A 25,438-nucleotide genomic window follows, 5' to 3' on the forward strand; every position below is an offset into this window, starting at 1 on the left:
TTCACTCTTCATATCTGTACAAATACCATCAAACTTTGTATGTACATATGACATTTACATAAAAAATACAAAACTATATATTCATAACAGAATTTTGTATTTCTCTTGTGATGTTTGAAATAAAATGCATTCTGAGAAAAGAACAAAAAAACAAAAAAGAAACAAAAAGAACCGAAGTGATGAAGTCTGATATAGTGTTGAGTACTGCAGTACATTAGTCCTATCAGAGCTCTGCGAGAGCAATATGGAGCACATTGGCAAGAAGACAGCACACAAATGTTAATGGCACATTATTTCCAAAAGAATCAAGTATCATCCAACACTTACCTCTGCTCTAAACTGGTGAGATAAAACAAACGCTATTGAATAGAAATGTCGTCTCCGCGCGGAAACACATCTAAAGGGATGAAACTGAGGAATAACCCACGGAAAAAAAAAAAAAGAAGAAAAGAAAAACAAATGGCTCTTTTTTCTCTTCCGTTCCATCACTGCTGTGTTGCACCTTGTACAATGCTCTTTTGCTAAACCATCGAGAGAATCCCTTTGGTTGGTTATTATGAGTTGTAAACAAACCAAAAACACTTTATGTACATAAAATGATTGATATATTCCCAATAAATAAACACACAGCCTAAACATGCATTTACGTATGTGTGACATAAACATCTGTGATAGAGATTTGACAGAAACAAGCAGATTTGTACAGCTCAGGGAATGCAATTTACAGCTTGTAGAGGACTTATACTTACACGGTAACATGACAAATAAATAACACTGCTTTTCTTTGGACAAATATATTTCTTCATGATAAAAAAAAAAGAAAGTAAAAGGGACAACAACAGAAAAGAAGGGGGGAAATGAGTGGTAACACAATATATCATGGTAGATAGTAAGCCTGACATTGTAAATGTATAAATTATAAAACACAAAAAAAGTATAAATAAACATCTAGCAGACTGAACTATATGTATACTTCCTTTTTCTTTAAAAAATAAATAAGCATACACATAATGTACAGTATGGACATGATTCCTTGCCCTTGGACTGTTCCCCTAATGATGGGAGCCTATCCATCCAGTATAGAAGATAAATGGACATAGGCCATGTAGTCTGAGTCCTCATCTTCCCCATCCTCCTCCTGGTCTTCTGTGATGGCTATATGGGAGAATATACGGTAGCTATTGTATGAATATGGACCACAACAGCGCAGAATATCACTGAACGTTCTAAAATAAAAATCTCACAGCAAAGCCACTGGCCCACAGCCTCCATTTTGTTTTGTGTGTGCACGTGTGTGTATCTGTGTGTGTGTGTGTGTGTGTTTGTGTGTATGAGGAAGGGTCTGTGTGACTTGGCTTTGACAATTACTGTGGCATCCCCAATTATGCAGCTTTCATTTACATAATCTAGCAAGTCAGGGCTGTAACAAGAGAAAAAAGTTGGATCATGGAAAAGAGGGGTGGATGGGAGGTTGGGGGGTTTGGTGGGTGAGGGATTGGGGTGCCTGGCGGGTATTGGGGGGGGGGGGGGTCTCTTTTGGGCAGACTCCTGAAAGCAGACACACACGTAACACAGGAAAGTGCTCCTGTGTTCTTGGATTTCGCGAGTTTCTTTGCTCTGGTTATTATTTTAGCTTCTGGCCCAAACGTCCAGGGAGGGAGGACTCTGTGTCACAGCCTGGACTCAGCAAGCAGGTCACAGATCATCAACACAGTTCTGAGGTATTTTCTTTTCTTTTTTACAGAGGAGATTTACATCGGAAAACGCAAAAAAAAAAAAAAAAAAAAAAAAAAAAAGCACACAAGCAAGAGCGACAGTGACAATACAAAAAAACAAACAAACAGGCAGTCCCTCGTCAATCCCAACGGATTTGTGATTTCTGATACATAGTCTGGTAGACAACACATTCACTGGAAACAGCACAGACAATTCAAAAGTTAGTCGATAAACACTCCTCCTACGATGAAGAGACGAGAAATAAGAGAGCGTGGTTCTACGAGCTTCTTACGCTTAATCCTGCCCACTGTAAAGTATCACATTTCTATATTTAGCTCATGAGGTGATCATAAAGTTGGTCCCTTGGATTCCATCGCATACCTTAGGCACATCACAGTAAGGTACTCGGGTCAGGAGAGAGAAAAACTAACACGGAGACATTCTTCTACATAGCGACTTGGAATGTAAATTTGATACTTCCTTGAGGCTATTGTTCAATTTGATGGTTTTTACCCCCAGAGCTGCGAGCGTGTGACTGGCTCGCTCTGGTCTGCAGGTAGGTAGTCTACATGGGTAACATTATCGCTAACATGGCACCAATGTTACAATCACCTTATGCACATCGTATTAGTATATTGAAAAAGTATTCTGTTCTCATGGACATGTTGGCAGTGTGGTGTATATCACAAGAGGCAGTGCATTTTGAATTGATTGATTTCAGCCAATAGCAACAAAAAGAAGAAGAAAAAAACACATTCCAAAAACAACAAAATATACACCTTTACTATGAAATGAGCAGAGTGACCATGGAATTTACAAGCTGTAAAGATAAAAAATAATTCTGATTAAAAAGTAAAACTGCATGGGATTTAAGGCAACCTGCTCCTGCAGTTCACTAGCATGGCCGTGAACACCACTAGTTTTAAATATCAGGATTGTTCCACTGCAAACCAAACTAGTCTCCTTTGTTTTTCAAGTTAGTTTAATTGTCGTGAGCTTTTTTTATTTATTTTTTTACCGGACTCTTGGTTAGTGTCCGCTGCTGATAAAGAAATGTGTTGGTTTCATTCACCTTTCTGTGATTTTTTGATTTGCAGAACAGTAAAATAAAATAAAATAAAATAAAATAAAATAAAAAGTGAAATAAAAAAAAACTCACAAGAACAAAAGCCAGCGACAAAGACAATGTCATGCAAGTTCTTCCATTCCCAAGTCCGTTCTGCTTGCTCAAGCTGTGCTTGGTGGTGGTGTGGCTGGTGTGGGAGTTGGGGGAGAGTCAGGGTGGGGGGAGGGGGGGGGGGGGGACTTTCAGGGGAGTTTTTTGTTGGGAAAGCAACATGGAATATTGTCTTTTGCTTGGAGGGGGGTAGGGGGGGGGTGTTTTGATTGATTCTTTTTTTCATATTTTTGCTTTTTGTTATTTTACTTACAGTTGCAAGATCCAGAGTGCTTGACCTCAAGCAGCACACCCATAGAGCAAGCAGCTTGCTTCATGGCACATTCACTGGGATATGTGGTGTTGTCGCTGGCACACACCGCCTCCTCCGTCCGGCTCTCCGGACAGGTCTCGTCGCACAGTGAGCAGCGGCCTCGGCTCATCCGAGCATCCCACAGACACTTCTTCCCCGCACTGCACTGGATGTCCTCGCACGACTTAGCCTCTGCAGAGAGGGAGGAAGAGAACCGGCACAGGGGAAATCTTTGATTAGGTGGATTATCACAAACGTGTTTCAAGCAGGATCGGATGACTGTTGCGTATTGGAGAGTTAAGCGAGGAATAAAAACCCAAATCCGGTTTTATAGGCTCAGGTTCTCGTGGCAGGCATCAAAAAGTCATGTTTTAATTAGCAGTTTTAAGTCTACATGACTTATATCGACTGTTCTCTGGATAAGAGTCCATCTGACTCAGATATTAACTTGAAGCATGTCTTCCTGGCCCCCAGCACTCCCCTGTTTTGCTCTCTTTCCCCCCCCCCTCCTCTTCTTTCCTCTCTCCCATATGGGATAGTGCTGCCAACATCAGGAAATAATAAGATGTCTATCATTTCCTGAGCAAACACAAGCAATACAAAACTAACTCTCTCTCTCTCTCTCTCTCTGTCTCTCTCTCTCTGTCTCGCTCTCTCTCTCTCTCAGACCCCCTCCTTGGTGGAATGTTTGGCAAAAATGAGCAGTGAGAAAGTGCAGAGCTGGCCAGGAAGAACATGCACTCAAACAATATTCAGAGTCAGGGACCGGAGGCGCTTTCAGGGAGCAAAGTGTCACGCGCTCACTGCAGACTTACTGATGCATTTGCCCTCATACGCCACTCCGATGGATCTGCCCAGGAGGCAGGTGGCTCTTCTCAGGTGACACGCGCTGGCATAGATGATCCCGTCGTTTCCACACAGGTACTGGTCAGGCGACGTCACCTCGGGGCAAATCCGATTACACGTCACACAATATGCATTATTTGTCTGGTCCACGACGCACGTGGAGCTGCCGGGGCACAAGACGTCACGGCACGTTTCTGTCCAGACAAAGGAATTTGGAGATTTTGTTATTAGCCGGCAGGAAAGGCACGGAAATGAGGAACAGGCTGCATGGTTCTTGGCAAATGCAGACGCGTAATCTCATAAGTGGGGCAGAATTAAAGGTAATGTTTACTTACTCTTGCACTTTCCCTGGTACTGCACGTCCAGATCAGGGTGGCCTTTGCATTTAGCCTTCAGCAGTGCGCACTCGTCTTTGTAGGTCTTTCCATCCGAGCCGCAGACCGGTCCTTTCCAGGTGATGTTGGAGCAGTCTGGTGCGCACACGCAGCGCGGCTTGCTTCTTCTGTTCATCTTGCACCTCTTCCCAGGCCCACAGTCAACATTATCGCAGGTTTCTAAAACAAACATAAAGAGGTCTCTGGTAAGAGATGCTGGCGAGGATTTTTGGCATGGTGCGCAAAATTACGCATTACAAAATTGGCCATTTTACGCACTTTGGCATGCGCAAATCAGATCATTGCCATATGATTTATGAGACAAAATGATCGAGCATGTATGTTATGGTAAAAACAAAGGAAAATGAGTGCACCTCCACCTTTGCAAGGTATGCAATTGGGGGCTCCGCCATTGAAGATCATCCACCTAAAGAGCGTGCTGTTAGGGACGTCCTCCTCGGTCCAGGACGTCCCCAGTCTTCCGCTCCGGCAGCACTCCTCTCTGCTCATACCGGGCATGTACAGCACCTGGCACCTCCCGTTCTTCCCCTGCTGCAACCAGCAGTTCCCAGCTGAAAACAGAAAAAAAAAACATTAGAAAACCTCGAGTGTTGCATGTTGAACGCCTCAAAGCGCTGACCCAGACGCACCAGACACACACGCAGCCCGTATTATCCGAGACGCTCCCTCCCCTTTCTTCAGTATTTTGTCTGATTCCTCTTTTTTTCTTTTTGCGAGACTGTTAACACTATCCAGCCTGTGACTGACAGCCCTCGCCATGCAGCCACAAAACCCCAACAAGTAATAAGAATCTAAGGAGGGAGGCTGTGGTTTGTTCCCAGACTCCTTGTTATCACTGGACAGAGAGGCGCGTACAGACAGTGTCCGTCTCCACCGTCTTAAGGTAGCAAGACCCCACTGCCTCCACCGCCTCAGGGCGAGATCCCAGACATTTACCCAACCACCTTTTTTGGCTTAATAACCAACCAGTGTCAAGTTCATTTTAAACATATTCAAACCAAAATGAATCTTAAATCATTGGCACGGGGACATAATTCGACCCAGACAGCAGCAGGGTGTGTAAACCGACACAGACACACATGACAGTAAGTGTTCATGGTGTGTTTCCTAAACAGAACACACATTTTTATTCGTATCTATCTCAACTAGAACATCTCAGAGAAAGAGTGATGAGTGTAAAAGTTTCCAGTTATTTCAAATTTTATCACAGTAAAATGAAACTATTGCCCCCAAAAAAGAAATTTTACGCATGACTGCTGGATGCGGGGAAATATATGATTAACACCCCTTTGAAGACCCAGTGGACATTTTTCAAGTTTGTAACAGGTTTGGCGACAACACGCACAGACATCGAATTCTGAAGAGAAAAAGTAAGAGAACATGTTGAGGTATTGAAAGAAGCTGAGGCTGCGTCCGGCGCCGTGCGTGCCCCTGGCGAGGGCTGCAAAAAGAAACTTGCCGTCCAGTCTCACTTTGAAGTGTCCCAGATGGCACCTGTTTAGCGGACACTTTACGCACGCACTGTTTGAGGTGGACACTTTTTATCAGCGGGGCGAGGAGCGAACCCACTCTGAAAAGTTTGTCGCCTGCAGCAAATCATCCGACACTGGTGCACGTTTCCCTGCGGCTGACCAGACAGTAGTGGAAGTTCTTTTTCTCTTTGCTCCCAGCAACGGAGAGAATAAAAAAGCCGAAAGACGGATGAGGAGAATCCTTACCTTGAACTTTTTGATGTTCCATGAGGTGACAAAGCCATATGAAGAAGAGAAAAACGCCCGGGTGTAGGTGGTGTCTCAGCATCCCAAACATGATGGAGAGGCAAAATGAAGCACGTATTTGACACGGGCAGCGCCAAAGTAATCTGCTTAAGGTGGCAGTGTTGAATAAGTGTCAGTCTGAGAATGCAGCCTCTCTTTTTAAATCTATAAGGGGTCTCGGGTTGACTGTCTCTGGTGGGCGGTCTCCTCTTCTGTGGGGGTGGGGAGATCTTTTTTTTTTTTTTTTTTTTCTTCTTCTTCTTCTTACCAAAGTTCTTTCAATCCCAATCAGGTGACATCGTTACAGGCAACTTTCTCCTGCCACAACAATTAAATTACGCGGAAACAGCTCCGGTGTTGTTGTGATAAAACGCCACGAGTGTCTGCGGCTCGGCTGTGAAACCGGGGGAACTCTGCGCCATCAGATCAAAGGGGCCGGTGCATGTGAATTATTTCGTTTTTTTTTTAATGCACATTACTGATATTAACTTTAATCCTTTTTTAGTTTTCTCATCAGGCGAAGGGGTCATTTTTACGCACGACTTGATATGAGCCTTAGAAGCAATAATAATAATAAAAATTGAAAAATATGGATAAATATATTAATAATCACATTAATAGTGATACAAAATAATAGTTTATTATGCATTAAGACCTTTGTTACTGTATAATCAAACAGGCCCACAGCTAACATCCTGTCCATGCATGCCATCATCATAACTTCAAATTAAGAGTATACTTCTGGATGGTAACTGATATTCTTTCCACCAACTGCAGACAAAAGTGTAAATCTTTTGATGAGAGTTGCCTTTTGGGAACATTTCCCAGTCCAGACAATAATAGAATTCATAGTAGTCCGCAGCCGCACAGCTAATATTAGAACAGACAGTTGTTTGGGTTTCTCTCCCGGGTCAAGCTTTTAAATATAATCAAACCTGTTTCCGAAGAGGCTTCAGACAGAGGAGCGGGGTGTTGCGTTTCATTGAATGAAACACGCACACGCACAGACACACGCACACACACCAACACACACACACACACACGCAGCTCTCCACTCACTGACGCACAGGCTGCACTCCTTCAGAAGTCCTTGCGCGACCTCTTCAGCGGAACCCTGGGTACAGCTGCAGCTCTGCAGAGCAAAGAGCAAAGTGTCCGCTGCGTGAATCACACTCCGGGGAGTTTATAATCTGTCGGCCAGACAGAACACAATGTAAAGTCTTCTCTAATTCCACAGGAGAAAAACACCGAATTAAAATATACACAGCCTTCACACACCCAGAGCTGTGAGCTGAAACCAAATGTGTTTATATCAATTCATGTGCTGTGACAATATGATCAGGAACTATCATCATGCTGTTTGTGTTGTGTTGATATAGATGGTTATATAATTAACTATATAATTAATGCTATTAAAAAATAGCTATTGAAATGAGCATAACACATCCTCAGATTAAAGGGCTAGGCAGCATGCACATGCACACACACACAGACACACACACACACACACATGCACACACACATGCATATATTGTTTTATAAATAAATTAATGTTTTGGATATATATAGATTTATTGATTACTTATGGTATAATGTTCTCTGCTCTTGCTTATGATTCTACTACTACTACAACTACTATTTGCATCATTAGTATTATCACAAGTAGTAGTAGTAGTAGTTGTAGTAGTAGTAGTAGTTGAAGTAGTAGTAGTTGAAGTATAGGGTTTTTGTTTTGATTCAATGTTTCATTTTGTGTTGGAGCTCTGTTTGTTTGACACAGTTTAGGATTCACAGTTTAAAAACCTTCAATGCTGTTGTTTTTTCCTGCTGTGTTAAATGTTAACAAATGAAACCTGAAACATCTAAAGATCATTCTACAGCCACATTATTCATCAGGACCACGCCTTTCTCTTACCTGGAAAGTTAACGTCAAACAGGGATTCTCTCAGGCTCGTGGGTTTCGTGCCCTCTTTGTGATCCAGTGGTGGATTTCATGCCTCATTACACAGAACCAACATCTGTACTCCAGAAGAAACAGAGAAGGAGAAAGAGTTTTCACAGGAACTGCTTCAAAAATCCTTCCAGCAACCATATCACATTAGAAATTATGATTGGAAACAGCAATCAACATGGAGGACATAAACCAAGAATGCAATCAAATAAAAGTTCATCTTCTGCAGAATTGGGCTCATCAAACTGATTCAGAGCTTGTGACGACTTTTATCAGAGACAATTAAACGACCAAAGATCAGGAAACATGATTCACGTTTCACATATTTGGATTTGGACTGAACATCAGAACCATTACCATGGAAGAGCTCTCTGGTTGCTCCTTCATGTAGTGACAGCCTGACGTGGTGGACTCATACTTCTCACTGATCTCTGTCAAATCAGTGAACTTGGCTGTTCTCAATGGAAGTTGTACATAAGTTGCAAAACGACTACAGTAAAGTGACAGTTCTTATATGTCCCTTGTTGTTTAAGAATCATCACAACAACAAAACTCTTGTGAAGTTGTTAATTTTTACTTCCTTCAACAAATCTGTGAAGGTTCACTTGCCGTCCAGTTGTGCTCGATCAATCATTCGGAGTCTGGAGCGTGTGATTTGTGAGCTCTGTGTCTTTGAGGTATTACAGTTTCCAAAACACTTCATGGCTGGCGAGTACATCTTCGCCAGACTGTATAAACTTGAAAGTGCTGGCTGTTGTCCTGAAGCCACTTACTGCCATGGACTGTCCCAGGCTCCGGATCAAACAGGCAGCGAATGTCTTGTTCTGAGTGAAGCTCCTTTTTGTAACTCTAAGTAAAATCCCTTTTATAGATCATTATAGATATATGACATTTATTCAGTTTAACTTTGATCCAGAGCTTTCACATTAAAACCAGTAAAGGTTAGGCTTTAATTCCCAATATAGTGACAAAACATGCCTGACAAAATGTTCATTATTATAATGATCGTTTCAAACTAATGAGGTATTGAGGAGCTGCAGGCCTCCCTCATGCCAGCTCATCAGAGATTTGTCAAGTTAAATCCTCTTATCCGTCTTCTAAACTCCAGTTTGTAGTTACACTCAAACCAGTGAGCATTAGAGTCCATATTTAGGTAAATCTGCGAGCAAAAATAAAAGGCCAAGCTGTTATTAAATAATTTATGACATCATTTTTTGAGTCACAGCGGCATTGCAGCAATTTGTGAGCAATCATCCCGCTGTGGCAGGGGTCAGCTGTTCTGCTGTAGCTGCCAATCATCTGCACGAGACCCCAGAGGGATGGAATTACAAAGGTGTTCAACCATTTCCACTGTATCTGATTTCATCAACTATTTCCACATTGCTCCCTGTACACATATGCATAGAATCCAAGAGGCGATTTCCCAATGCTGAGGTGCATGAGTAATAGTGGAACAGACCAGTCCAATCATTTATCAAATTCTATATATCCCCCTCCAACAAGGAGGCTCCAGGCCCAGGCTGCTAATAAATGTGCGGCTTATTAGAGACAAATAGCACATTCCACCTCGTCAGATTCCAAAGAAACTAATGATAAAGATTCTGCTGGGTGATAGAGTTGGCGAGAAAAGAAGGGAAAGTTTTCAGAAAGGCATTTCAAAACAGTCGAGGGACAGACTAACCTAAGACCACAGGCCAAAATGTGAGAAGAGACTAATCATGGTGGAAGGGAACAATTTAATTATTCTGATGTTTGGAAGTAAGTGGTCCGTTAAGGTTTCCAGAAGGGTCAGAGAGAGGAGAGGATAGAGGAGAGTGGAGGGAGGAGAGGAGAGAGGAGAGAGGAGAAGGAGAAGGAGAAGGAGAAGGAGAAGGAGAGAGGAGAGAGGAGAGAGGAGAGAGGAGAGAGGAAGATGAGAGGAGGGAGGAGAGGAGATGAGAGGATAGGAGAGGAGATGAGATGAAAGGAGGGAGGATAGAGGAGAGAGGACAGAGGAGTCAGGAGAGAGGAGAGAGGAGAAGAGAGGAGAAGAGAGAGGAGAAGAGAGAGGAGAGAGGAGAGAGGAGAGAGGACAGAGGACAGAGGACAGAGGACAGAGGACAGAGGAGAAAGGAGTCGGGAGAGAGGAGAGAGGAGAGAGGAGAGAGAGGAGAGAGGAGAGAGTAGAGAGGAGAGAGGAGAAAGGAGAAAGGAGAGAGGAGAGAGGAGTGAGGAGAGGACAGGACAGGAGAAAAAGAGAGGAAGAGGACAAGTGACGAAGAGGAGATGAGCCAAAGAGAGGAGAGAAGACACTCAGTTAAGTGTATTAATTGATGGTGGTTTTCAGTGATCAACATCAACAGAGCAGAGGAAAGAATGAACAGGCTAACTTGTCATCTATATCATGCTGCCATCTTGTGGCGAAGTGGTGCCAATACAAGCCTTATAAAGTTCCTGTACTGTAAAAAGACACAAACAGTTTGAATGTATTAAAAGAGTAAACTGCTACTTTATATAACAATAAAAACATGATTATGCATTCATTTTCTTTATCTAGTGGTTCGCTGCTACTGATGTTTGCTGTTGATTATCATCCTACAGGCGCTGGTGTCATAACTGTTCATTTTATGTGTTGAAGTTTTATTGATTTTTGTATTTGTTCAATTGATTTAAACACAGGATTAATGATTCAATTCTCTTTAAGTGCTCTGTGTTTTATTAACTTACGGCCTTGTGTCTTTCTGCCCACAGATACAAATAATCTGCAAATATGTTCCTGATCAATTTAATGTTTATATATAAATATAATTGTTTTTTGGATGAGATTTTGGACAAAAACAACACTTATAAACAATACTTATACACAACATTTGGGAGCATCAGCATTTTTAAAAAGAGTTCTCTGAAAGTATGTTGGCAAAAACCATTCATTTTGAAAAACAATCAGCCAATCTACAATTATGAAAATAGAGGTGGAACTAAGCCCTAAACGTTGACATGACAATATATGACAATTTGTCACAATAAAAAACATCACAGGTTCACAATAACAACAACAGAAGAAACTATTCCATGTACCCACATTGCCTCTAATATTTTCATTTGTAAAACTCTACAAGAAAGATCATCATTTTATCTCACAGTATAAACAAGACAAACACAGAGGAACAGTAATGACACGTTTCACTTTTTCAGGATATAAACTATAGATATCAATAGTTTTAAGAAAAGTCCTGAGTACCAGAAGTAAGTTTATGCTACAGTTGGACAGTGTTTATATGTGTGTGTGTGTGTATGTGTGTGTGTGTGTGTGTGTGTGTGTGTGTGTGTGTACGTTTAAAGTGTCAGTGTTTTGAAGTTTTTCTGACAGAAACTTTTACTTTTCCATCGTGTAGCCCAGAGTATGTCATAACTAATGATGTATAAATCAGATGCAGTTACAGTGTAAAACTCTAGATGGCGACACTTCCATCCATGAATGTCGATACCTCTCATCAAAGTTGGGGAAAAAATACAGTTTTTATATTTGTTCAAAGTCAGTGCATAGCAGCAAATAGTCAATGTGCCGTCCTTAAAGCAGAAAGAGTGTGATCTCAGTTATTCACAAACTTCCATTGCATTCAAAAGTCCAATTTCCAGTGACTGAGCTTTAGTCCATTTGCACTTTACAAGAACCAGTGAGAAGTACCAGTATCCACACTGGAAACAGACCAGTGGCGGGAGAAGGCTGAGGGTTTTCTCCCCAGCTCACAGCACCTCATTGACATGTGCACGACTCTGTCCGTCTTCCTCGGCCTCCATCTGCAGCTGCTTGTACTTTCTCTTGAAAAACCCAAACTGCAAAGGAAACAAATTAAGTTGCAGTTATGATATTTGATACAAATACTCAGAATCAATAAAACACTGAGTACATATTTCAAAAGAGATGCCTGTGGATATTGTCAATTTCCTGTTTGCAAAAAAAAAAATTCCTGATCAAAGGAACATGTCGTATTTTCTTGTATCCAGATACAGACAGTAAATTTACTTCTGTTGCGTTTGAAGCTGCACATTTGTATGAAAAAGTATTATATTGACAAACTATAAATACACTATGCAGATAATTTTGAAAATGCTTTTCTCTTTGCTGATATGATTGTCACCAAACACAAATACCTTCCACAGTAAGCCTACAGCCAGAGCCAGCAGCGCCAGTCCGCCTATAGCGCTGCCGACGATCACTCCCACCGGGACATCAGCCGTCTCCCCTGGTTTACTGACGGTCAGCTCCACCTGGACAGCAGCAGAGATGTCACATGATCAAAACCACGTCCACAGGGTTGAACGGCCCACTTTTGCAACCGATTAAAATCCACCTTTTTTTGTCCGTGTAGAATATTTTCACATGATGTGCTCTAAAGTTTTGGCATGTGGTGTTTGAAAGACTGCTCAGAAATAGAGTTGCATTAAGAGAATCAAGTATAAGTGTTTAAAATAAGCTGAAAACAGATATTACATGTTCAGTATCATAAGTCTTTGGTTATCTCATGTCTCTATGTCAAGATACTAAAAGGGGATCTCACCGGCAGCTGCTTGAGTCCGATAATGACCAGGTCGGGGTTGGAGGTTTCCAGAGCCACACTGGAGGTCAGCTCGATGGTCTGATAGGTGGCCTGTCATTACAGAACAAATACAAATCAGTGCACCAACAGTTACAATGGTGATAAAAACAAACACAATAACCAGTAATTGAAAAGTCGTGAAAGAGTTTATTTACCAGATTAAACGTGCCGCTCCAGATCCTGGTTTTCACCATCACAAAGTAGTCACTCTTGACCTTAGTGTCTTTGAGGTTGCATTTGATATACTCACATTTTGCAGTTTTGCAATCCTGTCAATTAAAAACATTAAAATAAAAGAAAATCAGTGCACGTCAGCAGTAGAATCCATATATAGATCGATAGATTAGATAATTTGATCTATATGAGATGAGCATATTAAAGTAACATGACTCCTGAGACACGTATATGAAAGTGGACACATAGGAAGAGGACAAAGCGACTGACCAGTGTGTCCAGGCCTCGGAGGCTCTCCTCGGAGAAAGTCACTTTGTGTGTTTTCCCACCGATCTTCAGAGGATCAACCAGGCTGCTGGAATCACAGCTGACAGAACCTCCCTGCAGGGAAACAGGCCCTGGGTCATTCGCTGCTGCAAATTATTCAGTCAGATATATTTTACGCAGCCTGACTGAGTGCTTGGTTAACGTTTGCCACCAATCAGCTCATTCACACACTGCATATGAAGAAAGAATTGTCTGAAAGTCAGATGTATTGTTGCTTCAGACACTATAAATACTATAAATTGCAGATTTAGTGTCAGTTACAACATTTATTGGATAAAAAAGGCCTAAACATTTAACAACTGAGTACTCACTGCTTGTGTGACCACTTTGGTGAGGTAGAGGAGATTGTTTCCACCTTTAGTCGTCATGGGCAGTCCAATGGTCAGATACAGGAGGTTCACCTCGAAGTTCCCTGTGGAAACCTTAGAGTAAAAAAAAATTATTTTAACGAATGTCTCCAATGCATATGAGAAATGAGACGATTACATGTTAAGAGACGGATTCGTTTGTTGCACCTTCACTGTGAAGTTAAACTCTGGTCCGATGTCGTCCAGAGTTTTCACCGAAGTTACGGCCGTGTTGGTCGCATTCGCAACGTAGAAGTTGATGTTCGACTGCCTGAGATGAAGAGACATGACACGTTATTGCTTTCCTCATCATCAACTGTCAAATTTAACACTTCATTACAAAGTAAAGCTTCAAATCACCAGGATAAAACAATCCCTGCATCATATCGGACAGGAAGAGACACGTCCACCTTGTTGTCTGCCGGTCTTTCCTCTTTACCGTCGCTGTAAAGATGAAATGGTAAAAACCATTATCACAACACTTTTCATTAAAATACACATTGTTATCAGTGACTGGATGTGAAAGTACCTCTTGGCCTCAAAATTCACTTCAGCTCGGTTTTGCATTTGATCGAGACTGTATTCCAAATTGAGCTGAAATCTCACCTGAAATAGAAATAAACAAAATATATATAACATGTGAAAAATCTGACACTGACCAATTCAAATCAAAATTGTGCACCTGTAGAGACACTTGCCTCTTCATTTTTCTTCAATGCTGGATATCCCACAAGACAAGTGACAGTTTGTGTTTGTGTCGAGGTGCATTTCACATTGTCCGTCTGTAAATTCAAAGTTCAGAACATTACATAACTCAAGTGTATCCAAAAACGTTGAAAAAATGGGATGGATTGATTAAAAAAAACACGTTAAATGATTTGACAGCGATGAATTTGCTGAGTGAATTCCAGTTTAGCTTGGTGTCCACTCACAGGAGGAAAGACGGAGGAGTAGTACAGGTTGCTGGAGAACGTGGCCGACACCCGAGCGTTGTACGCGTTCTCCTTCTTGTTCCTCACGACAAATTGAAACGACAGCTCTCGGTTGTTGGCGCTGACCAGGATGGGAGCGGAGCTGCAACACCAAGCGGAATACTGATGATATCATCTACTTGACCAGGCCGATGGTTAAATTCGTCTTTCCCTATTTCATTAATAGATGGGAGCTGAGGACGATTTATTCAGAATTCAAAAGATTGTTCCTCTTTTCTCTCAGCATCCATAACTACAGTGAAAACAAACAGTAAACCTGACGTTTATAAGTGGATCATTCTGCTGTGTTAACCTCCAGTTAGATTAGGAAATACAAAAAGATGCAGCCAGACGGAAATAAGAATGAAGAGCAGCTGTAGACCCACATGTGATCCTCATGTGAATAAGTGTGGGACAGTGTTATGTGTGTTTTCTCTGCTGTGTAACATGGTTTGCTGCTGGGAGCGGCCGCTGGTGAGGAGATTCTTCAACTGTTGCATTTACAACCCAACAGCTTACAACACACACTACGCTAGAAGACCTTAGCATGCTAACACTAGCAGAGGCAAAGAGGTCACAGAAACAAACAGACCAAAGGTTAACCTTGGTGTCGCTTTGCACTGACATATAACTTTGCCTCTTGCTGTTGGTTAAAATAAGCTGTTGATCCTAATATTGAAATAGCGAAATATGCAAATTGTTTATATACCCTTGATCTGAGTTAATTTATTACCTCTGTCAAGTTAAGTTTTTAGCCTGCGTCTATCTGTTAGCAGGATTATGCAGAAGCTACTCGACCGATTTTCTGAAAACTTAGTAAGAGGAAGTGGCCTGGGCCCGGGATGACCTCTCTAAGTTATGAGGGGAGTTTCCCCTTTTCTTTAATTACAATTTATTAATCTTTTACTAAGTTCTATGCTAATTAAACAGTCACACCTTTCCTCTCCTTTTTTTGTGCTGCAAAGTCTTATAAACTGAAAAAGAGCTCAAATTTCTACAGCTATTAACTTTAGTGACAGACTCGCCATACAGAAGAAGTAGGAAAAGGAGAAGCACAGTTGTTGTTCATGTCGGGAGTTACATCCAAAACTCTCCTTCACAGTAAGAGGCTGGTTGAGGAGATTTTCCTCATCTCACAAGTGACTCAGAGAGAAGACAGGAACAAGTCGTGTCTGAGCTTGTTCAGTCGCTGTATCATGTTCACTTTAAACTTCCAGCTCTAGATCCGGAGGGGAAACCACCACACATCAGGTAGAATCAGGAAACCTGTGATACAGTAGATAACATGAATGTGAGAGAGGATAGATTCTCACCTGGACGCCTTGGAGTCAGTGGTCACACTCAGCACCAGATCACTGATGCACACATCGTCAGAGCCGCAGTCTTTAGTGAAGGGAATCTGAAACCGTGACACAGCAGCACATTCAGAACACCACACTGGTTTATTACTTCAGTTCTTTATTCTCCTGTAGCCCTTCAGAGAAAACAGAACATTAGGATTGACCTTTAATTTTATTACGAGGAAAACACAACGTTGTAACAAAACTAGCGTGACTGACTGAAATACTTAACGAGTAATTATCACACACACAGACACACAACATGTAATTTAAAATGACTGTACAAACAACTCTGCAAAATAACAAGTACGTTTGAAGTGTGCAGATTCTCGCACCGTGTTATTCACTTACAAAGAACTGCGAGGCCCTGGGAGAAAACTTATCCAGGACGGGATTCACATCCGGATTCTTCTGCTCGATTTCCACCTTTAAACTGAGGGAATTGACAAAGTCGGGTGTCTCCTATGGACAAAATGGAGAGAAAGCAATAAACTGGCCTTATCAACGTGCTCAGATAAAATGTATGAAGGGAATCGTAAAAAAAGAAACAAATCATTACCTGGACGTAAACCTCGTAGTCTCGGCACAGGGGGGTAGAGGATATCTTTGCGTTTTCTGTGAGGAAGCGTTCGTTGTTTGTTGTAAACATTCCTCTTGACGTCACGTGTGAAGCTTGAAGGTCAGCGTCCAGAGTCAAGGTGTAAGATATTTCTGAAAAGAAATAAAGAAAAACGGTGTGTGACACATCTGAGTTCGATTATGTTCTCTAGAAAAAGATTTGGAAAGAATGTGGATCACTTAAACAGAAATTTGACATTTTGGGAAATAGGCATATTTGATTTCTTGCCTGGATTTGGATGAAAAGTGTAATATCACTTGTTAGGCTTAGCTTAGCTTAACTTCACTTAGCTTAGCTTAGCTTAGTTTAGCTTTGGATAAATACCAGGAAGTGGAAACAGTAATCCTATATTGTAGGTATAGGAGTGTTTCCTATATTAATCTTTCCCGATCGGGTGGCGTGATTTACCGATGGGTCCGACAGGATTCTTGGGCCTGAACGCAGCAGTGAAGCAGAGGCTGGTGATGAAACACGAAAGCTTGCGCCCGGAAACAGTGCAGGGTTTGTTGAAAATGTTGATTTTATCGGGGTTGAAAGAAGCTTTAGTTGAGACCGTCGCCACACCTCGGGACCTGGAACACACAATTCAACAGTCAGAGTTTGTTCCAGGATGTTGGAAGACCTATAGAACGGTTTGCCCTTCTCTGTCTACTAACATGGAGGAGACAGGATGTCTAATCCTATACAGCATGGGAGCTGCCATGTCGTCCATTTTTATATGAAGTCTTTAGTTCCCACATATGGTGCTGGGTTAACTCACCAGAGTTGCACCACTTTTCCATAGGCCCCAATTGAGATATCTGGGAGCGAATCATCATTCAGATCATGGAAGCTATCGAGGGACCTTCCAAAGAACTGCAGTTGAGGATCCAGTTTGGAGCCAAAGATTCTCTGAAAAAGACAAAACAAATCTCATCACTCATATTGTTACAGAGTGGAATATAACGGAATGTGCTAAAAAGTATTTGTGTTTCTCTTGATACCTGTGAGAAGTCTTTGCTTAATGTCTTCTTGTCTCCGTTGTAGATGTAAATGACGCCTTTCTGTTTGTCCTCTAGTGGAGATCCAACAACGACGTCATTGAAACCGTCCATGTCCAGGTCGGGAATGACGGAGATGGCCATCCCGAAACGTGCATTCTCAGTCGGGTCAGGACCATTGAGGAATCCCTGCTCGTTCAGAATACCCTTCAAATGAGAAAAGACGGGTATAAGTAGTTGCTACACTTCCTTTACACTTAAGATAATGTCCTTCAAGCTTCACAAAACTATATATGGACTTTCTAAATCATTGAAATAAAACCTAACCCATCTTTTCATTGTCTGAAGAGTGACGGTCACTCTCCTGTTCCCTGTGGCTCAGGAAATCCAGAAGACACAATGTTCTTACCTTGGTGACAGAGAAGAGATAGACCCTGCCCTCTTCTCTGTTCAGCTCGCTCATGAACATGGGCGCCCCCACCAGTAGGATGTCTGTCGTCCCGTCTTTGTCCACGTCCAGGGAGCACAAGACGCTCCCAAAGTAGGACCCGATCTAAGAGGAGAGGATGTTTTACTGACGATGTATTAAATTCAGGTTAAACTACCTGTATGCAGCTGGTACCTGTGGACAATGTAAACCTGAGATTACAGTACCTGTTTCCCTCTCTCTGAATCGATGATAGCGGTTTGCTTCTCGGCGTTGACGGTGTACACGATGACTTGTCCAGAGTGGTTGGAGCGAGGCGCCCCGGCCACAAAGTACAGAGTGGAGCCGTCGTTCAGTGTGGTGACAGAGTAACCTGGAAGTGAACACGAGTAACACATTCACTGCTCAACATCCCAACTCGAAGGACCTGATCAGAGGTGGATTTTACCAAAGTACTGTACTCCACAACTGTTTTGAAGTATTTGTACTTTACTTACAGAGGGAAGGATTGGGAATTCAGGGATTTCACTAAACTCTATGGAATATTTGGTATGAATTATTAGAGGTGATTAGAGGAGAAAACTATTCTGATCCATGGATTATGGGTGTGCAGGGATTAAGGTTTTACATTCAAAATATTCTTAAATAATCCCTTAAGAGACAAGATGAAAAAAACAATTCAATAATACATATATTTGGATTGTGTTGTGTTTAACATATTTTCGAAAGACTTTTTCTAAAATACTCGTGTGCCTTTACATTTTGAAATGTATATTTGGCATGCAGGACTTTTAATCATAACATAGTACATGGACTGCAGAAGATGTAAAGTAAATCATCTCGATATTTCTTCCACCACTTAACTTAGATCAGAGAGTTTAACACAGAGTCAAGAAACCAAGTCAATGCATACGATCTGTATAAATATGGTCCCTTCTGTCAGATAAATATTTATAACGGCATAATCATAACTCCTTAGATTCTCTTAAAACATATTTCAAGCTAATTTTGAATACATACTCACCACATCTATTCTAACAATCACTAAGGTTAACTTCTTGGAATTTATACCATCCTAACAATGAAGTATATAACAGGAAAATATGCATGCAGGGAATAATGATAGTGAAATTAGCTGTGGCCTCTACTGCCATCTAAAATGTGTGGGAAAATTCAAGTGTGTGAAAAACTTTTTACTTGCCACTCCACAGAATCATGATGAAAGAGGTGGTTGGCGACCATTTCTCTAAAAAGCAGTTCCTCTCAAATACCCCACAGATGTTAACCACATCCGCCTCTGTCTGTCTGTGTTAAACACCATCAAACAGCTCAATGTGAAGATCTGCTACCTTCCCATCCCTGCGTTGTCTCATGCACAGATTAAGAGTGTCGGGATAAAAACCAATAAAAGAGTGAATCATAAAACACCGACCCAGTAGTGAGCTGTGGTTTCTGTCTTGAAGGGCCGCCTCAAAGGCTGAGAAAGGGAGAATGTCGACTTTGGATCCTTTTTGATGGACGACAGTCCCGCTCCAGGCGTAAGCTCCCACTGCTCCCAGCATCATCACGTCCTTTAACGGCATAAAGGTAAAAAAACAGTTGGGTCACACACTGAGCAGCAACATGTTTGAATGGGGTCTTTAGGTTAGTCAGCAGAATTATACAATAGATGATGGTGGAGAGGAAATTGTTTAAGATACGGGTCAGCAAGCTGTAAAACAATAAGCTTCCTTTTTCCTTCCAGAGAAAACGTTGTGTGGGTTCACTATGTACATACTGTATATGTGTATATGTTGTATAATACAACAACCTGCAGGTGCACAAAGAAGCACAGAACCATGGACAGTAGCTTGTAACATGTGGATTCAAGGTTTAAAACTAAGAGGAAGATTCTTGCTGCTGTGATACGTTCTCTGGTTCTAAAGGTTCACGAGGCAGTGCTCTGTACCTGCTGGCTGGAGTAGTGGGCGCTGAACCCAACCTGGGACATCTCCATTTTGAAGTTGTCTCCCCCTTTTCCAGTGCCTTTGTGGGAACAAACCGTCATTTAGAGATTTGGAAACAGACAAAGTGAAAGATGTGCGTGTTACACTTGTTTTTAATGATAGGGTCCTCAACTGTGATGGACACGTTGAGACATGCCTGGATGTGTTTCTTTAAAAAAAATGTAGTGTCAAGTGAATGACAAGTTTAGCACGTACAGCAACAGGAAAGGCAAAAATAGATAACATGCACCTTCTATGTTGAAGATGCGGTTCCCCAGTGTTCCGGTGATGGTGGAGAGAGCCGCCTCCTCGGACACATTGAAGAAGAACTTCTCTGTGGGTGAACTGGCGATGGATTTGATTTCTTTTATCAGGTTATCTGTGTTGATGTCGTTTCTAATATAATAACCCAGGACCTGGAGAGAAAGGACAAAAATCTGGATCATGACGCGATTGACATCTACCTACTCTCATCAACGGGACCAACACACTGCTTAGTTTAGTCATATTAACCAAATGTTAGTTACAGAAGTTATGATGAAACAAAACACCACTACTGTGAGTTTTAATGGGATTTAATGAGTTGTTCCTTACAGCGATACCAAAGCGGGTGATTCCATCTTTCTCACATTCTCCAATGACCGTGTCCCTGAAAGCTCTGTCATGAGACTCTCCGTCCGTGACCACCACCATCACCTTGGCAGCGCCCGGTCGAGCTCCGTGCTTCTGATTGAAACCCCACTGACTGAAGAGAGCACACACACACACACACACACACACCTCTGTAATATCCCATCTATTAGCAAGGGATTAGAAAAGTGACTGTACACCATAGTTCATTTAAATTAGGAGCTATAGAAAACATAGAAAAATCCGGTAATAAGAGTCTGGTTATAACAAAACAGAGAAACAGTGAATTGAGTGAAAGACGTGGACACTAACCTGGCATACTCGATGGCTTGGAAGGTATTGGTTGAGGAACCGTACATCTGTGTGATTCCAGACGCTGCTTTCAGCACTTCTTCTTTGGTTTTATATTCGTTCAGTTTGAATTCAAACCTGGGATTAACGCCGTACTGAATGACACTGACCTGGCAAAATGAAAATAACATGGTTTGATTAAGCACAGAAGGTGATTTACACAAAATCCTTAAAGCAACCAGCTGAATAAATCCAATATTATCTCCCCGCTTCAGTTTCCGGTTCGGTCCGACACAAGGAGACGTTACCTGTGTTCTTGTGGGCCCGATGTCCAGAGTGGGGATTAGTTTCTGGAGGAAATCGTTCATTGGTTCCCAAGGATAAATGCTGTTGGAGCCGTCTAAAACAATCACGATGTCCATAGGTCCTCCACATGCTGGAAATGTCATGAGAGGGGACAGAAAAGGTTGAAGCTCCTGTTTTTTCCTACTTTTCATACAACCATTGGAAAAATAAATAAGTGTCTGACTTAAGTAAGTTTGACCTAAAAGTAAAAACTGATACAAAAGTAGCACAAATATACCACAAACACACAAAAAAACAACTCAGTCCAGACAAGAAAACAGTAACTGGAAAATCTGTTTCCCACTTTGCTGCTTAAAAGTAGCTGTTAGCTAAGGAAGTGAAGGAACCATTTTAAAAACTGTTCTTCAACTCAAAAAACTGCATTTGATCAAACGTTGGTCACTGTGATGGACTTCCTTCATTCACTCATTAACCGACACTGACACTTACTCTGGACGGCCGGAGAGAAGGCCGGCAGGGGCTTGAAGAGGGGACTCATTTTGGCACATATTCCAGGGTAGTAGTTCTGATTGCCACACAGCTGTCCCCACAGAGGACCGCATGTCTGTATGAGACAAACCATAGAAGTAGAGAAGACGGTCTTCAGGGACATTCAAGATCACCAGTTCCTTTAAAAGATCCGTGGAAGCTCTCACGAAACCTGGGACACCATTCAGCTGAAGAGCAGTTTTATTCAGTAACTTCCATGTAACCAGTGATGAATTTGCATGAATGACCAACATACTTCCTGTTACCAGACAACAAGATCTCAATGGGAATTTAAAGGGAAGTAATAAATTAACATGATGACAGAGCTGTATCATCCAAGGGTGCTCGTCAAAAGTGAAGCCTGAGTTTCTAAAATGGATCAAAACTATAAACATTCCATTAAAAGTGGACGAGTCTCTGAACTAAAATGATTGAACACACAAACCCACACACAAACCCACACACACATACACACACACACAAACACACAAACACACAGACGTACCATCAAACCATTGACTGCAGGCATCCGGGTGAGCGTCAAACCCAGGTGCATGTTGTCGTAGAGGTTTCTCACATCTGGAATACTGACAGAATCTGTGGCAAAATGCAACATCACGTGACAGTTCACATTACAGATGATGAATCAGAAACTCGTACAATCTGCAAAATTATCCTGAACTCCACGTACGGACAGTAAACATGTTTTTCTGTAGAACGCACTGCTTCTGTTTGTTTCTATTTTTTTACATTTTCAAAACAGGCAAAAAGGAAAAACGTGTCAGGACAGCCTGGAGGATTTTATACGCTGACTCATCTCTTCAGTAATTCCTAGGTGTTTTTTTTAGTGGATGGCCAGTGTTAGATAGGCGGGTGGGGGGGAGAGGTGATGTTGAAACGTTACCTTGAAGATTGAGCTTGTCGCAGCTGTTTCTGGCCCCGGAGACTGGACACTTGTAAACGTCCCCCTTGGTGTTTTGTTTGAAACCACTCCACGGAGCGCCGACCAGGAGCCTGCAGGAAACAGCCAGATTCATCTCTCATGAACACCCGCCATGACCGTGCATGTTCTTTGTGCAGCGTGCACGACCACATGTGCATGCAGGGGTTGAACATTCATCCACACATGGTTACACAATTATCCACACACGGTGATGCGTTGCTGTGGCAAGAATACGTTACATTTTACGACCTTATGAGTTGTCGAGATAACAGTACGCAACGACAGTGGGATGTACAGTGAGAGACCGGCATCAGATTGTGTTAAACTCCCCCAGTTACACAAACTGACGGTGGCACTCCTCCAGACAGTGACTAAGGTTGTGCAACATCCAGATGTGCATGATAAGAAGTTTAGTTAATGTTTAACTAAATGTGAGTGAGGCACTGAACATGACATGTTTGTGACACACTTGATGGAAGCAGCTCAGACTGACTCACTCTTAGTGTCGGAGGAATGAATAATAATGATAATAATTATACATTTATATGGGCGCCTTGCAGAGGACTCAAGGTCACCTGACCTTATATAAAAATAACAAAAAAGATCAACAGAAAAAACAATGAATAAAACAATGCTGATTTAAAAAGATGAGTTTTATGACAGGATTTGAAAATGGGGAGAAAGAATTCACTCAGGATCGTGTTGGACAGGAACTAACTTCAGTAGAGCTGGAACCATCAAGTTGGCTCTAAATATAAATGGTTCACTCATGCAAAATAATATAATGCATTTCCTGGCTGTCAGTAAGTGGATGAGGGGGATTGGAGGACATATGAAAAGTTGACAGCCGTGCTCAGTACACTTCATCCCGCAGATAGGTTGCCATCTCAATAGAAAACCACAAATGTTAACCTCATGGTGATGCAAGAGGAGAAGTGTTCACAGCACGAAGCATTTAAACCTTTCTTCACGGTGTTAAATTAACTCGCAGCTCAAGTTCAAATTAATCATCATGTGCATTAGAGGCAAAACGTCCAGCACAGTAAATTGTGACCTAGAGATCAGACACCCTGGTTAATAACCCACTGTCCTTTCATTGAACAGGAGAGGAAAGTGATGATTTAAACTCCCACCATTTGCCTTCATGGTTGCTCGTCTGCAGGACTGTGTAGCCGAACTCCTCCGCCGCCGGACCACTGAAGATCTTGGCTCCTGCGGTGCCGACGTTGAAGGACTGTGACTTCCAGACGCTGTCGGCTGGTGGAGGAGAAAGCTTTGATATGGTGACATCGACACTGATGGAACAACACCATATAACACTTTATACTGGTAATAACGACCCTGTCAAATCAACTGCAACGACTAAAGCTACTGAAAACAATACAGATTGATGTTCATAACCATTGTGTGACATGTTTGTGCTTGTGTATCTAAAAGCTGAAAACAAATAGCTGTCGTCATCTCTGTTCTTATAGGTGGAGAGGTGATTTCAGATGTCTTATCTTACACATCAACCAACAGGACTTCCTCTCTATTACCAGAGGGTAGTTTATTTTTTTCTGTGTACCTGAGTCACATCTTTTAAAAACCACAACAGCTTGACTCACGAAGGCACGACACTGGAAAGGCTTTGCAACACACAAAGGTCACACTCTCTGCATTGAATAGACACTGTGGAGCTGTGTTTTTCTCCACTGACACGATGCATCTTGAAAAGCAGCAGCCCTCTGATCCCCCTCGGGACATTTGCCTGTCTGTGAACGCTGGACCCACAAGCCGCTACAGGCAGAGCTCAGCTATCAGCCTGCCTTCCCCTCAATCAACAGGCACAGGAATGTGGATGGGTTCTGGACTGAGGAGACCTTCTCCAGCACACACTCCTCCTGCCACGCCTGTTTCTACCTGCAGCACAAAGTATAGCACAGTGCTTCCTCTCTGGGAGGCTCTGCAGAGCCAACAACACATTCATACTTCCTTCCACTGCAGCAATGGGAGCCGTGCATATAGGAGAATGATTATAAGTGTCCGTCTGGCTGCAGCTTGAAAGCTTCCACATGTTTTGGGGACTTTTCTGCACATGATGATCTGGTCTCTTCAGGAGCAGTTCATGTGCCACTTCTGAAAAAACACCATAAACTGGACAACAGAACCAATCTAGGTGTATTTCCTCCCTCCTGAGTGGACTGTGGATCCTTCATTTAACAGCAGGGGAAGAACTTTTTTACAGGATGTTGTAGAAATCCAGTTCGAAAACAAAAGCTCTGCCAAACCAAAGTCCTCCATTCATTTCATTGTGAGTGTGCACCCACCCCTGATCCTGTGCTATTCACGTGCCAATGGCAACATGTAACCATCACATTCTGTACCCATGATTAATCACTAATAATCAATTCTCACCAAAGTTCCATTAAAACTGTCAAAAAATAAATAAATAAATAAATAAAGGACCGGACGATCAGACTTCTTGTCTTTGCGTCGATCAGCCAAAGTTCAAGGTGTAAGGAGAGGCTCGGTACTTACAGAGAAGTGTGAGGACGAAGCAGACGTTCCTCCAGGTGAGCTCCATCGTCTTTTACTCCATGCGCGCGTGTGTGTGTGTGTGTGCGTGTGAGGTGTCTAGATGAAGACAGCGCACTTGTCTAACGACACTCGGCGGTGACGCGGCGCGCAGACTCTCTAAATAAGGAAATGCGCTGCGCTCCTTCCTGGGACCTGCTCATTCAGGAGTTTGACCCGAGTGTCGACACAGGGTGTGAACTGGAGTGTGTCTGTTGTGAAGGGAGGAAGAGGCAGCCAGGGGCACGTGGTTACAGCACAGCCAGGGATCTAGTTGAATGCGCAGAGGGTGATGATGAA

The 25,438-nt window shown here is 42.3% G+C and overlaps 2 protein-coding genes across 3 annotated transcripts; both read right to left on the reverse strand.

Annotated features, from left to right (window-relative positions):
* Positions 1-6: 6 nt before the first annotated feature.
* fsta (follistatin a) lies at positions 7-6,292 on the reverse strand. 2 transcript variants are annotated; one of them, XM_062385073.1, is made up of 6 exons: positions 6,145-6,292; positions 4,786-4,977; positions 4,367-4,585; positions 4,001-4,225; positions 3,147-3,377; positions 7-1,155 (listed from the first exon to the last, which is right to left on the reverse strand). In XM_062385073.1, exons 1-6 carry the CDS (start codon positions 6,233-6,235, stop codon positions 1,067-1,069), a joined length of 1,047 nt encoding a protein of 348 aa, XP_062241057.1. In that variant the 5' UTR covers positions 6,236-6,292; the 3' UTR covers positions 7-1,066. The 2 variants fall into 2 exon arrangements, with proteins under 2 accessions (XP_062241057.1, XP_062241056.1); XM_062385072.1 differs by having other exon boundaries at positions 4,780-4,977.
* A 4,331-nt stretch (positions 6,293-10,623) lies between these two features.
* Positions 10,624-25,203, reverse strand: itga2.2 (integrin, alpha 2 (CD49B, alpha 2 subunit of VLA-2 receptor), tandem duplicate 2). Its single transcript, XM_062379638.1, has 30 exons — positions 25,103-25,203; positions 23,716-23,839; positions 22,544-22,653; positions 22,145-22,236; positions 21,601-21,715; positions 21,114-21,241; positions 20,827-20,975; positions 20,479-20,629; positions 20,135-20,300; positions 19,848-19,924; positions 19,332-19,470; positions 18,127-18,272; positions 17,882-18,025; positions 17,476-17,679; positions 17,253-17,383; positions 16,901-17,064; positions 16,433-16,584; positions 16,225-16,335; positions 15,847-15,932; positions 14,495-14,636; positions 14,261-14,344; positions 14,092-14,168; positions 13,923-14,006; positions 13,731-13,833; positions 13,527-13,637; positions 13,159-13,269; positions 12,870-12,983; positions 12,676-12,765; positions 12,269-12,385; positions 10,624-11,950 (listed from the first exon to the last, which is right to left on the reverse strand). Exons 1-30 carry the CDS (start codon positions 25,146-25,148, stop codon positions 11,861-11,863), a joined length of 3,558 nt encoding a protein of 1,185 aa, XP_062235622.1. The 5' UTR covers positions 25,149-25,203; the 3' UTR covers positions 10,624-11,860.
* Positions 25,204-25,438: the final 235 nt, after the last annotated feature.

Source organism: Platichthys flesus, chromosome 3 (genome assembly GCF_949316205.1).
Source record: "Platichthys flesus chromosome 3, fPlaFle2.1, whole genome shotgun sequence".
NCBI classification, from domain to species: Eukaryota; Metazoa; Chordata; class Actinopteri; order Pleuronectiformes; family Pleuronectidae; genus Platichthys; species Platichthys flesus.